At 39.4% G+C, this 14,631-nt stretch overlaps 2 protein-coding genes and 1 long non-coding RNA gene across 13 annotated transcripts; 1 reads left to right on the top strand and 2 right to left on the bottom strand.

The window, feature by feature from the left end:
- Positions 1-188: 188 nt before the first annotated feature.
- Positions 189-5,199, bottom strand: LOC147146239 (UPF0575 protein C19orf67 homolog). 2 transcript variants are annotated; one of them, XM_086032351.1, is made up of 7 exons: positions 5,036-5,199; positions 3,872-3,984; positions 3,617-3,724; positions 2,584-2,693; positions 1,894-2,079; positions 1,680-1,817; positions 189-870 (listed from the first exon to the last, which is right to left on the bottom strand). In XM_086032351.1, the coding sequence occupies exons 2-7, from the start codon at positions 3,956-3,958 to the stop codon at positions 714-716; spliced, it is 786 nt and encodes a 261-aa protein (XP_085888477.1). In that variant the 5' UTR covers positions 3,959-3,984; positions 5,036-5,199; the 3' UTR covers positions 189-713. The 2 variants fall into 2 exon arrangements, with proteins under 2 accessions (XP_085888477.1, XP_085888479.1); XM_086032353.1 differs by having other exon boundaries at positions 5,032-5,056.
- A 1,058-nt stretch (positions 5,200-6,257) lies between these two features.
- LOC147146238 (uncharacterized) lies at positions 6,258-11,342 on the top strand. 3 transcript variants are annotated; one of them, XR_015087025.1, is made up of 4 exons: positions 6,258-6,412; positions 6,601-6,703; positions 9,038-9,218; positions 10,094-11,342. It is a non-coding gene; the product is annotated as an uncharacterized LOC147146238 (long non-coding RNA). The 3 variants fall into 3 exon arrangements; XR_015087023.1 differs by having other exon boundaries at positions 6,542-6,703; XR_015087024.1 differs by lacking the exon at positions 9,038-9,218 and having other exon boundaries at positions 6,542-6,703.
- Positions 7,155-13,357, bottom strand: LOC147146237 (UPF0575 protein C19orf67 homolog). 8 transcript variants are annotated; one of them, XM_086032343.1, is made up of 10 exons: positions 13,237-13,314; positions 13,078-13,144; positions 12,884-13,001; positions 12,282-12,347; positions 11,034-11,172; positions 10,830-10,953; positions 10,087-10,196; positions 9,249-9,425; positions 9,035-9,160; positions 7,155-7,744 (listed from the first exon to the last, which is right to left on the bottom strand). In XM_086032343.1, the coding sequence occupies exons 2-10, from the start codon at positions 13,090-13,092 to the stop codon at positions 7,600-7,602; spliced, it is 1,020 nt and encodes a 339-aa protein (XP_085888469.1). In that variant the 5' UTR covers positions 13,093-13,144; positions 13,237-13,314; the 3' UTR covers positions 7,155-7,599. The 8 variants fall into 8 exon arrangements, with proteins under 8 accessions (XP_085888469.1, XP_085888470.1, XP_085888472.1 ...); XM_086032344.1 differs by lacking the exon at positions 13,078-13,144 and having other exon boundaries at positions 13,237-13,357; XM_086032346.1 differs by lacking the exon at positions 12,282-12,347 and having other exon boundaries at positions 13,237-13,313.
- Between the last annotated feature and the right edge of the window lie 1,274 nt (positions 13,358-14,631).

Raw genomic sequence — 14,631 nt, 5'->3', positions numbered from 1 at the left:
GGATTTGAAATGTACACTAAGCACCATGAAAATGTTGATATACAATTTGCCTTTTTTTCTATATGACATTCAGACAGGAAATTGTGGGCAGTGTAAACAGTGGCGAAAATTCCAATGTTTTAAACCCTAACACTTAAAAGACAGTGCCATTTGTAAGAGGATTATTCCATCAAAAATGAGGCAAGATCTCTTGTGAACACTAAATATATTGACTGCTAAAAGTCCCCCTCACACAACCTTGCAATCCTTCTTGTAATAAAATAAATGAGCCTATGGTCCAAAACTTATTTACAACAGTACTGCAGTGTATTCTCACAAAATTGCAGTTCGTCATGTGGCACATCGGGGAATTTTGTGCAGTTTCTACAACTGTCCAACATTTCTTGACTAATCCCAACTTCAAAATATTTTCCACATAATGAACCAGGAGTTCCCACACTCCGCACTTTCCACAGTACAATTACATTTTCACATTACAATTCTCAAATTGGCGTTTTACATTGCATCCTCAGTCCCCGTTACTTAGCTGGTTCAAACCATTCCACATTCATTATGCAGAATTTCAGTTCAGTTTCAGCACTGACGTGCATTTTCTGCAGAAACTGCATTTTCCAGCTTGCATTGTGAGAAAACTTGGTCTCCCAACGTCCCGTCAAGCAACGATGAAACCTGCTTGTAATGATGGTTCAAAACATTGCGTATTTTCAACGGCGCTATACCGTCCTGAGAACCCCGGACGAGCTCCGAACTGAGACGACTGATGACATGAGCAGCTGCAGCAGGTGTTCTGTGGCTGTGCAGCTTGATGGCTCTTGGCTGCCCATAAACAGCAGCTTCTCAAAGGCGCCTTCGGGAACTTCACACAGCACCCTAAACAAAATACATCCCAGTCCGATTGTGGCAAAGTTGACATTGTTGTGATTTTATGGTCGATGGCCGCGGCGAGCGCGGGAGGGGAATGAGTCGTTGCTGCTTGGGGGACAGATTTGAGTGAGGGACCAGGCTGGGAAGAGGCTTCTAAAACGCAGTGAGTCACCATTTTCAATTTTTAGTAAAACGTGCAGCTCTGCATATGTGTGTGTTTGTGTATGTATATAATATATAATATATTTATATCATAATTGTATACCGTCCTTTGCGTACCTGTAGTGGCGCTTGGGTCAAAAATAACGCAATTATGGGTCCAAAACAGATGAATCGCCACAGTTGATTCGACCCATCTTTTTGGGTAATTGAATCCAAAGAGTTGTCAAGAGTAGCCCAGAAAACAACCACTAAATTTGGTTGATTTTTTTTTTTTTTTTTTTTGTACATAACTCAAAAACTTGGGTTGTTTGGTGATTTGACCCAATTTTTTGGATTAAATAACCCAAAAGGTGTCAGTCCCTTTTTGACCCATAACTTGGTTATGTTTGACCCATTTGGTTTTAGAATATAACTCGTGTTAAATGGGAGTCAGTACACACCTGCCACCACCTAAAGTGCCTCTGATTTAACCCTGATTTAAAGTTCAGAACACCTTACCCCCAGTGACGCACGGCGGTGCCTGCATAAATGCTTTGGGGTTGTTTTTCTTATGCTGTAAATGTGGCCTTGGACGGCTAGAGTAAAATCCTCCTAGAACATAACTACAGCATTTGGAGTTAATCGCAGGGGTGTGTAGACTTTCAATATATTACCAGTCAAAAATGTTCTCTGTGTTGGGGTCAGGCTTCAACTGCACCCACCGACCAATGGACCACATCCGTACCGCTTTGGAATCTGGGTTGTCACAGTCTGTGTGCAAGTTGGGAATATCCTCGTAGCACAGGTAGTAGCTGAGCAGAAAAAAGAAAAAAAAAAAGTATATGTACATATGTGAAGAAAAGTGAAGATTGAGAAAATAGGACTCACTACTCTGTCTCAGCCTTGCTCCCGCCGTCCTTTGCTCCATTGAGTCTGTCCACGTTCCAGCGCATGCGCTTGAACACGCCGGTGTTGTCTCTGGCCAGGTACGGCGTGGCCTTGCAGTAGCGGAACGCAGTCACGCTCAGCCTCAGTTGGTCCAGCACTATGCGGCCGATGCAGAAGTGAGACATGCTGGCGACAAAGGAGAGGAGAATCGGCTGCAATGAATCAGTGACTAATAGGCGTTGGATCTTGGCAACAAACTGTGCTTCTTCACACGTACGGTGAGATGCAGGTTAGTCATGTTTACGCATTTAGAAGCCAAACAAACGCAGGCGGGGTTCTGCCTCCAATGACCGACCGCATGTCCCGTCACTTACTGTGCACTAGACGCAAGCCGTAAGGTGACAGTATTTGCTGTCCAATACACGTCTTCAAAGCGGTGAGTCGTTTTACTTTGAACAAATGTGAAGTTTTGGGGGACTCCTGAAAAGGGATCATTTTGGAGCAGGGGTGTTGCTAGGCATAAAGCTCTACTGGGGCACAGGCCCCCTACAACAGTTTTATTTATTTATTTTTTTTAAATAATCAAAATTCTGTAGCGGAGAATATATGCCCTAAACAGAACAGATATAATGTACACCAGTAGGTGCCACTGTAATTTTTGTTTCCTCTGTTGTGTGTTCGCAGGCATACTTGTCAGGCTCAGACTCGTCCAAAGTGAGGAGATTGTTGCTGGCGAAGGTCAGCACCAGATGTTCCAATGTGTCACACATCTGCTGAGAGAACTCCATCAGCTGTACAAACTACGCACACACAGACACAAAATTGTCAAAAGGTATAGTGTTATGTTTGTAAAGTTACAGTATTGTTATGTTGGTCATTCCCAATCACTCCAAAAACAGTAAAAAAATAAATAAGTTGGGTCGGTCTAACTTTTTCAGTCCGCTGTTCTAAAAAATAGCTCAACAATGATAGGGCATTGTGAGTTTCTGTTTTAAAAGTGAGAATATGTTTGGATAATGCATGGATGAAAAAAAAAACCCACAACATTTATAGCCAGTGTGGCATAATATTAGTTTCCTAACTTTTGTCAAATCGTTAGAAATCATTCACATGATCAGTGTCATAACATTAGGAGTATCTTTACTTAAAGGGAGGAAGTTAACCCAAACATTTTTTTAAGAATATGCTCCCGGCAGGCCCACTAGTTGAAACACGGCATTCTGATGAATTTTGCGTTTGTGGGATATAGGTTTTGCAGCAAAACACACTCGATTTTAGCCATCGCTGGGGGCCATTTTGTCTTCTGTCGACTAAAAATGACATCACAACTGCTCACAACGACCAATCATGGTTGACCTGTTTTCTGAATCTGAGCCGTGATTGCTCATTGTGAGCAGTTGTGATGTCATTTTTAGTCGACGGAAGACAAAATGGCCGCCCCCAGAGATAGCTAAAAACGAGTGGATTAACTCTTATTTATCAGAATGCCCCGTTTCAACTAGTGGGCTTGCATAGAACATATTCTTGTAAAAAAAAAAAAAAAATGTTTGTATTGACTTCCCTTTAATAATGGTAACGGTCATGTGAAAGTAAAGGTAATGTGAGAAACTGCATTATTATTATTACCCGCTAATCAGTACCCACGAAGTAACTTCTCACTTTCAAAACCCCCTCTTATAGAGTCTTCAACATGCTTGAAGTACAAATATTGAGATGTTTGTACCATGTCAGATGGCAGCTGCATGCTTCTGGCTGTGTTTTCCAGGAAGTTAAAGTAGGGCTGGCAGGCATAGGTGAAACTCCTCACTGCGGCAACTTCAAGTCCCGATTGCTGGAAATGAAGTCATGTCAACATATTAGCGCAGTTGTGCTGAGAATATAACCCTAGGCAATCGTAGAAACAGCCTCTCGCGACACTTTGCGACAAATGCAAACGTCCTGACATCCGGGTGGTCTTCGAACCGAGACGCCCACTCACCACTGACCCCCTGATCCTACGCCGCACTGGCGCCAACTGTCCCGGGAGAAGGTTGACCGTCATTGCTTCGCCGTCATTCGCTGACATTATCAAAAAGATCGTCCTTAGAGTGTCTATTTAGAACAAAACCAAAAATGAAGAAATCAAACCTTTTTCAAGTTCAAGAGGACTTTACAGCACGTCTTGCGCGCCATTAGCGGCTTGGCTAACTGCTAATAGCGTGTGTGAACAACACCATGCTAGCTGGAATTATCAAATTTTACTTAAAATGGAAGTCAACCCAAACATATTTCGTTCAAGAATGGATTCTATGCAAGCCCACAAGTTGAAACAAGGCATTCTGATCAATATTGTGTTTGTGGAACAAGAGTAAATACTCGTTTTTAGCCACCTCTGGGGTCGGCCATTTTGTCACTTCTGTCGACTGAAAATGATATCACAAGTGCTCAGGTAACGACCAATCGCAATCGCGGCTGACCTGTTTTCTGAAGCTGAGCCGTGACTGGTCGTTACCTGAGCCCTGAGCAACTGGGATGTCATTTTCAGTCGACAGAAGTGACAAAATGGCCGACCCCCGAGATGGCTAAAAGTGGCTGCATTTTGCTCATTAACTGATATTAAACAAACACACTATTAATCAGAATGCCGTATTTCAACTGGTATGTTTGTCCTTGACTTCCACTTTAATGTCCACTCTAATATTCACCAAACATGATCTTTCAAGCTGCCTTGCATCACTTCTGCGCACAGGCACGTACGTGTCTCGCCTGTACACAACCAGTACAGCACCCTCAGCAAGCCCTTTTTGGCAAGACAACTCAAAGTGCTCTACATAAAACATCAAAAGCAATACATAAAATGTTGTCGATCCAGAAATATAGTTATAGCTGCACAAGCATTTATAATGTGACTAATAGCAATACAATGTTTTGCGAATTCAAGAACGGTGGTACGTACCTGTACTTGACATAAAAAGCATCTTGTGAAATCTTTTGCGAATTGGAGCTATATACATTAAATAAATGGAATTAATATTTATGTTTTAACATTTGGGAACTTCATATAAGACAATTTGTGTATTATCATTGTCATCTCTTAACTCCAGAACATGACGGCATCCCTATTGCACACAGCACAAAGACTAAATAGACTATTATTACCTACCAGTTGGGTCGCTCTAATCTTCTCGGCAGTCTTCCTGCTGTGGAACTGGTGCTGACTTAGATTTATACAGTGCGTATTGTCGGCTCAGACACTCTTTCATTCTTTGTTGAACATCATCAAAGACGTATGACATCAACGATATCAACTGCAACTATTGAGTCTCAAAGTGTGGTGTGAGTGCCACAAGTGGTAAGTGAGGGGAAAAAACATTTTACTGTGAATGTTAAAAGTTCATTTTTTTTGTTAAATTTGTTTTTATTGATTCTGAATTTGTGCCACGCAGCTTTTAACAAGCTGCTATTTAAAACGGCTTCATTTGCAAACATGTTAGAAATAGATTTTCGGCTGTACACTCCAATCTTTCGGGCCATTGACTCCCATTAACACAATTTTTAAGACGCTGTAATTAATAAAACTGGATGAATCTATTAATGACACTTTGAAATACAAGAAAAAAATAGTTTTTAAAGCGGAAGTCAACCCAAACATATTTTTTTCCAAGAATATGTTCCCAGCAGGCCCACTAGTTGAAACACGGCATTCTGATTAATTTTGCGTTTGTGGAATACAAGTTAAGCAGCAAAATGCACTCGTTTTTCAGGGGCGGCCATTTTGTCTTCTGTCGATTGAAAATGACATCACAACTGCTCACAACGATCAATCGCGGCTGACCTGTTTTCTGAATCTGAGCCGGGATTGGTCGTTGTGAGCAGTTGTGATGTCATTTTCAGTCGACAGAAGACAAAATGGCCGCCCCCAGAGATGGCTAAAAACGAGTGGATTAACACTTATTCCACAAACGCAATATTTATCAGAATGCCTTGTTTCAACTAGTAGGCTTGCATAGAACATATTCTTGAAAAAAAATGTTTGCTTTGACTTCCCCTTTAAGTGTATTGCCCTAATTAAACCAATAGTTGGCGCTATAAATAAATAAATAACAGTAAGTTTTGATACAGATCTGTTGCACTTACTCTGACAAAAGCTTGCCTATGAGAAACTTAAAAACAATGAAAACTATATCTGTGAACTGATGTAAAAGAGTGGTGTGAAAGCTGGTCGAGTTGACATTTTGTGTTTGTGGTCGCCCGGGTCTGAAATTCATCAAAGCAAATCAATAAAGGCCTAATGGCCTCTGATGGGACTCTTGCATAATGCGGACACATGCTCTGACACAGAGCCAACATGAAAGAGCCCTTTCTGCTCTTCTATGTTTGCATTGGACATCTATGTGCTTCCATAAGCAAGTTTATTCACATGCATGTTTCAAGTCGCCAGGACGAGTTTGCAGTCAAGTCTGGCTGCTCGTTTGCACGCAAGGTGCCAGCAAGATGTGACTTTACATGAAGCAAGTGAAGAAGTCGTGCAGTTCTTCATGTAATTAATTCATTAATTGTAATTACAATTACTGTAAGGCCCTTTTTGCCCGCTTTTTAGTCTTAAAAATGTCATAACTTCCTAAATTTGTAACATATTGACATTGTTTAATTTTCTTCTTTTTTTCAGAAAAAATATTTGATTTTGCTTGGTTTTTTTTGTTTTTTTTGTCACGTACCTAAATCCAGGGAGAGATACGCTATGTGTTGTGATGAACATCTGGAAAAGCAAAAACCTCAGTGCATCCTGGATTACAACACCTACAAAGTGGCTGTGGAACACCTAGACTAGGTAAGAACAACTATGCATCAATTTGCTATTTTATTTAGTCTTAAAATTTACCGTACTATCATTGCTGTTGACTATTATTTTATTTTTGTATTTGTTAAAATTATTGTGATGAATGGTTGAATAATTATGTCATAAGGCCTGTTGTTTATGACGAAGTCACATTGCAAATGATGTAACAAGATGCTTACACAATACAATACAATTTTATTTATATAGCGCATTTCATAACGGCTAACAAAACACTATAAATGAAAATACCGCTAGCTATCCAAATCTTCAGTTAGAAATGACATGACTTTATTTCCCTTTATCCCATTAACTGTTTTTTTTAATAAATTAAAAATAGTTTTTTGCAAACTACATCTGTAGTTAAATTGGAAATTACTGAAAAGATCTGATGTGTCGAAAGTAGTGTGTGCGTGTAATTGTGTATAAGTATTTCATAGCAAAGTATAATGTAAATATTTTTAATAAGATCTCGACAACAACTTTTTTTTTTACAAAAATATAAAAGGTGAACTTTGAAATGTCTAAAACCTTTACAAACTCTTGTTTTTTTTACAATTAGCATAACATCAAACACTGAGCACCATGAACATGCCTGTATGTGGCAGTGTTAATTATTTCGAGACAAAATGTCAACGTTTTAAAGCCCAAAAGTAGTTTTCAACACTAATATTCAAACAGACATGAGGTAAGCACACTTGTGACTACAACTGGGGCTCGTATAACATAAGATCTGCTTCTGGAGAACGAGGTTATATTGGCATGCAAAGTCCCCTCACATGACCCTGAAATCCTGCTTGTGCTAAATCGAAATATGAGCCCCTGGTCCAAAGCTATACTCATTCACAACAGAACAATATCCTCCTCAAACCTGTGACTGAGTCTCAAGTCTAGCTGTGCTGAAATGGTCCTCCTGGGACGTGAGCAGCTTTGAGCAGCTGCAGCAGGTGGTCGGTGGCTCTGTAGCTGGACGGCTCTTCTTTGCCCACGAACAGCAGCTTGTGGAAGGCTCCCTCTGGAACGTCGCATAGCACCCTGAAACAAACACATGCACAAATAAGTAAAAAGATGAGAAGAAACTGGCTCCTTGAAGGAGTCAGGACGACCACTGAAAGTTTATTGCAGTCAGCATTTTAATCTTAATATTAATGGAATCCCTTCCAGCCACAGGCAGGTATTCTCTCTCGGCATGTTTCGTCCATTTTGGTTCGATTGTCCTTTTTAGGGATGCAATTGGATATGTGAATCGGTTAAAACTAATCATTTGCTGGTTATAATCAACTGCAAAACTTGTCTAATTTTAATGAAGTCACTGAGTCATCAATGCAAGAAAACCATTTTTTGCAGTAAATTAGGAATATATATCATACATCAACGGATAGAGAGCCTTTATGAAATGTGTAGTCCAGTTACAAAACATGAATCAAAACTAACTAGAAAGTTTTTTCAGAAGTGCATTACCGATAATCTTCACATTGTGGTCGACAATCATTCCTTCCCATTCAGAGAGCAGCTCTCTTTTTGAACTATGTGGCCTGAGAGTGAGAAAAGGCTTTTCCAGGGCCCACTGCGGAAAGGTGTTGAATCGTATTTGTGTGCAAAAAGTTCAATTCCAGGTTTAAAGCGGAAGTCCACCCAAACATCCAGTATTTTTTCCAAGGATATGTTCTACGCAAACCCACTAGTCTAAACAAGGCATTCTGATTAGTATTGCATTTGTGGAATAAGAGTTAATCCACCCGTTTTTAGTTACAAAGTTTTGTCAGCATTGCGATTTGTGCTGTTCTGCTGATATAAGGTTGCCTCTTCCCCACCACCAACACATGGTCCCCTGCCCCTCCTTTGCGCAAGAAGCTCAAGCGCAAGCAAGAACTTAAGTGGCGTGACTCATTGAAGTCTTGAGCGTGGTCCTAACTCGGCATAAAGCGTGGATTTTTTTCACGAGACGTGAATTCCATACAGAGCCATTTGGACAATGTCGCTGGTTAAATGTAAAATCAACCAGGGTCACGGATCCGGAAGTTATACTTAATCATTGCCAGCGACGTGTGCGCCGCTCATCTAACTTTGAAGGAACATGTGTTTTAGATTATGTCATTAATCAATCCAATTCAAGTCATTTACTCTGATCTACTTGACCCCTCTGACTTCAAGAATAACGGAAGAATATGTCTTGTAAGATCTTGAATGCATCACTGTCCCAGTCCGTCATCCCAAGCCCACTGTGTCCTCTACCGTAAACACTGTACACACAAGATTGAAGTATACTGATAATAACAAAACATATGAATTCAACCTCTATTTTTTTTTTTTTTTTTTTTTTACCAGTCTAAGATGTTCTCTGTGTTGGGGTCAGGCGTCACCTGTACCCACTGACCAATGGACCACATCTGCTCCGCTGTGGAATCTGGCTTGTCTGTGTTAGGAATTTCCTCATAGTACAGGAAGAAGCTGGGCAAAAAAAAAAAAAAAAAAGTAAGAAAAAAAACAACAACAAACAGGTGGACAGGTAAGAGAGGAATAAGAAAATAAGACTTACTACTTTGTTTGCGCTTCATCTTTTGCTCCATCGAGCCTGTCCACGTTCCAGCGCATGCGTTTGAACGCGCCGGTGTTGACTCTGGCCAGGTACGGCGTGGGCTTACAGTAGCGGAACACCGTCACGCATAGTCTCAGTTGCTCCAGCTCTATTCGGCCAATGCAGAAGTGAGACATACTGCGGGCAAGAGAAGAGAATAGTCCAGTCATGGCTCTTTGGTGTTACAGTGAAACCTTTTTGAGTTCAACCAAATTTGATCGACACGATTTTCGGACAATTAATGCCCGCCACACTGAGCAATGCAGCTGAAGGTGACAGAAGTGGACCAATGCAAAAAAAAAAAATTCCAAGTTGGCGACTCTTCCGTGTGTGTGTGTGTGTGTGTGTGTGTGTGTGTGTGTGGATATATTCAAAACCCCAATGCCAATTGTGTAGAATGTAAACAAATAGCGAGCGATTGAAGTTGAACAACAAGCAAGGACGGGAAACAATTCCACCTCCGAAGCTTGAGCAATTAGTGACCTCAATTCCCGAATGCTTTTTGAGTGTGGTGGTTAAAAGGAAAGGTGATCTAACAGAGCGGTAAACATGTCCCTATCTCTGCTTTTTGGGAATGTGTTGCAGGCATCAAATTCAAAATGAGAAAATATTTGTAAAAAAAAAAAACAACAACCAAAGTTGATCAGTTTGGACATGAAATATCTTTGCAGTGTGTATTCAATTCAATATAGGTTGGAGAGGATTATTGTGTTCTGGTTTTTCAGTTTTATACAACATCCCAACTTAATTGGAATTGGTGTGTGTGTGTGCGTGTGTGTGTTTGTGTATGCGTGTTTACTTTTCAGGATCTGTCTCGTCCAAAGTGAGGAGCTTGCGGCTGGCATAGGAAAGCACCAGACGTTCCAATACATCACACAGCTGCTTAGAGAGCTCCAACAGCCGCACACGCTACACACACATGCACACACACACACACACACACACACAAATACTGTATAATCAATACATAAATATGTCCACACTGTGACTTTTAATGTTATTGACATGACCAAGACTTTTGGGATTCGAGAAAAGACCGAGTCCAGCCGAGACCATAAACATCCATTTTAAAAACCAAGAGTTAAAGAGATAATCAACCCAAACATGTTTTTTTTCCAAGAATATGTTCCCAGCAGGCCCGCAGCATTCTGATTAATTTTGCTTTTGTGGAATATGAGTTAAGCAGCAAAATCCACCCGTTTTTAGCCATCTCAGGGGTCGGCCATTTTGTCATTTCTGTCGACTGAAAAGGATTGTTAATTAACGAAAATGTTAATCATTAACATGCAGCTGTAAAAATAAATCTTATTGTTTGCATGCTCATTTAAAGCAGATCATTTCATTCATGACTGCCTAGTCAAACACAATTGACAGATGATAATGACTCTTTACTATTGCGTAAAAGTAGGCCAGTGACTACCTTACATTCCAATTTGCAGACAAATTTGGCGTACGCCCTAGGAAGGTAATTCCGTCATAAAACTGAGGACCCCCCCCCCAGCTATAACTACTAATTCTAATTAACAAGACTGAGGTGCATACCTTGATATCAGTGGACGACATCTTGGTTCTGGCTTTGGATTCCAGGAAGCTGAAGTAAGGCTGAAATACGTGGATGAAATTCCTCAGCGCTGCAACCCAAAGTCCTCTGTCATTTTTCCCGTCCCTGCAAGTGAACGCAGACTGCATAGAGTGATTTGATTTTCTTTTTTTCCAAGTGTGTTTAATCCAAATGAAATCCCTTACCCGTGGATTATTTTTTGGCGCAAGTTATCTTCTTTGTTGATGGGAAACTGCGGCTTCATAGACCGGAGATTGCACTGGATCCTCCTCACTGGCATGCAGCTGCTTGACGATGGATGGCCACTATGGGGCGCCAGAGCCTCTGAAAAGAAGTTTGTATTTGCATTGAATTAAAGATGGAAGTCAACCCACACATATTTTTTACCAGAATATGTTCTATGCAGGCCCACTAGTCTGAACACGGCATTCTTATTAATATTGCGCTTGTAGAATATGAGAAATCCACACGTTTTTAGCTAGCTCAGGGAGCAGCCATTTTGTCACTTCTGTCGACTGAAGATGACATTCAAGTTGCTCAGGGCTCAGATAACAACCAATCATGGCTCAGCTTCGGAAAACAGGTGAGCCCTGATTGGTCGTTATCTTAGATGTCATCTTCAGTCGACAGAAGTGACAAAATGGCCGCCCCTGAGAGGGCTAAAAGTGGGTGCATTTTGCTCATTAGCTTATATTCTATAAACGCAATAATAATCAGAATGCCGTATTTCAACTACTGGGCCTGCGTAGAACATGTTCTGGAAAAATTTTTTGGGGGTTGACTTGCTCTTTAAGTTATTATAACTTATTATTTCACTTGCGTCTAAGATATAACATGTTTGTTTCTCTCATGTGTCCAATGATGTCTCAATTACCTGAAAGCGATACTTGAGGTAAAGTAGAAGTATCTTAACAGAAGAAAAACCTTCTATTTGAAGTTAGCCACCTTGTAGAATGTTAGCCTACTTGAGTAAAAGTCTCTGAGATTAAATGTATCAAAGGTGAATAAAGTGAATTCAGGGCCTTTTTTACACATGTTTTAAGATACCTGCTGAAAAACATGTGCAAAGACTGAAGGTGTAGAGTGCAACAGAAACGGCTTTGTATCTGATAATTTTTTTAAAGATGTGAGTGCAGATAGCCACAAAAAGAAAATGGCACAGTGTGGATTTTTTTTTATACTCATTCTAACTTGGCAGGGTTGTTACATTTTCATTTTACTGGAACTTTCTATTAAACTTTTTTTTTTTAGTGAGTGGTTAGAATTTTGATTATGTCTTCATTTAGTTTACTTCAGTGGCCTGCGCGTTTGCCAATGAAGAAACAGCACACTTTAGCCTGGCCATCAAGATAAACATATGCCTGAACACATTTATAAGAAAACAACATTTCAATTTTGACTCCATTGGATTAATACAAATAAATTTAACCTACCTACCAATATTTCTGTTACTTTAGGTAGGCATAAGAGGCTCTTCATCCCGTCGGTGGAGTATTTTACTACAATATACAAAAACATTCAAATTATCACAGACGATATCTACCAAAACACTCTGGTATAGCAAAAATTGCATGGTAACAGGCTTTCCTGTTTGGTGCACTCATTTTCAAACACAAGTAAAAGTTATTGAATTTCTTGATACCAGTTGCTCCTGCTCTGACTGGAACACTTTTCTTTGTACTTTTACTTTCTTAGTCGATTGCCTATTGTTGTTATGTTGTGCTTCCATTTTGTAGATTTGGTCAAAATCTGTTCTCCATTCTGGGTAGATGGTTGTTTATCGGCGTTAGTTTTCTGTTTGCAACTGCGTTCTCTTACGAATACTGTGTTCAACATTTTAGCGTTATATGACCACTTCGAATTAACATCACACATACTTTCATTATTGTGGTATATTTTCTTTGCTTCCATCTTAAATTCTAGCATTTTGGATGTATTGTGTACAAGTCTACCAATTAGTGTTAGTGATTGAGTGGGAAACTTGACGACAAATGCTGATTGTCCAGTGTGACATCCAAGGTGGTCGCCGACTCACCCCAGGCCCCCTGCGATACTTGCGCCGACTGTCCTGGCGGAGGTTCAACCACCGTAGCTTCAACGTCTGTCATGTTCACTGACATTCTCGTCACGCTCTTCCGAATCGCCTTTAGTGTCTGATTGAATAATAATAATAATAATTGAACGAGGCGGGAACTGGATGTCTCGCGCAATGCTAATGGGTAAGCTAACCACTATGGCGCTCATGTAATGACAACTTAGTGCTGGCTGAAGCTAGCGTCAGAAGATGCGACAAAAACTGGAAAAGAAATACACAATTAAACGAAGAACAATTACAAATGTAGTATATTTATGTGTATCGTTGAATAAATACAACAATAAAGAAATTACCTAGAATGTTGCTGATGCTATTTCTTCGAAGAAATCGATGCTTGCTGTAATTAGCGGGTGAGGTAACTGGACAAACAAGGGTGAAGGTTCCAAGGTAATGAACCTCAAATTAAGCATAAACATAAAAATAAACTAGATGGACCGTTGTTTCGCATTTTATTATCTAATTATTTTTCTTGTTATGCTAAGTATATTTATAGTAAGAGGTTGCCAACCAATGTTTATGTAATATATTTTTCCTTTTCAAAATTAATTTGCTGGTTTCAAAAGGCACATTTAAGTGTGTTACTTTTATACTGTGTTTACATAAGTATTTTTGATTGTAATAATTTTAACCATAATTCCCGGCCGTCTCTTTTTTAACTCCCGCTACTGTCAATAAAATACAAATTTGCTTGCAAAAAAAACGTTTTCCTCTTTATTTCTGAGTAGATTCAATGTCATCCAGGTCGAAGCACAACATACAGTGGAGAAACACATTTACACAGCCATTGTAACATTGTCACCGCAACCCTCAGTAGTAGGAGTAGAAGAAAAAGTCAATTATTCAATTGTGTCTGCATGATTGACTAGTATATAGTATTGTACTACCTTATGATGGCCAAGGCAGGGGCACCTGAAGGAGTAACACAATGAAGTAGATTGCAGCATTAAATCATGATGTGCAAACTTTTAAATTCTTTACTTTCTATTCATTTTCTTACTCTGTGTTTTATAAAGTACACTATTATATATTGCTATTTTTCATTGTTAAAAAAAACATCTTTTTGTCTTTTGTGAGGAGTAGGCTGGAATGGATTAATGGCATTTCCATTCATTTCAAAGGAGAAAGATTATTTTAAAATGCATGTTTTGAGTTACGAGCATGGTCAGGGAACAAATTAAATGCATATCTCAAGGCATCCTTTTAGTATTTACATTCCTGATTGCAGTAGCTCTCGGTCAGGTTTTCACTTTGTGCGCATTTTCATAATGCAAATCAATTATACAAATCTGTTGCTGTCTATCGACTACTACTATGTATTAAAGTTGCCCACTGATACAACCCCATTATCTTTATTCTTTTTTTTAACTTTATCACAGTGGGAACATATTTGATTCTGTTTACATTTTAATATTAAGAGTACATAAGTTGTCCTTTTTCAGAAAAAATAATGATCTTAATTACTACTATTACTATGTTATTATTATTATTATTATTATTATTATTATTATTGTTATTATGAAAACCTGATGTGCAAGAGAAAAAAATGAAGGCAGATTCGGAATCGGTGCAAAAATTAATCTAGATAAGTTTACTTGCTTCTATGATTAAAAAACAAAACGAAACATTTGTTGACCAGTGTAATCGTCAAGAAGGATTTTAAGGAGTGTACTTAGCTCAAGAAATAGGAG

This window comes from Filicampus tigris, chromosome 6, assembly GCF_054856515.1.
Source record: "Filicampus tigris isolate MCC_2025a chromosome 6, RoL_Ftig_1.0, whole genome shotgun sequence".
Taxonomy (NCBI): domain Eukaryota; kingdom Metazoa; phylum Chordata; class Actinopteri; order Syngnathiformes; family Syngnathidae; genus Filicampus; species Filicampus tigris.
This window is presented reverse-complemented; position numbering and strand designations above follow the sequence as displayed.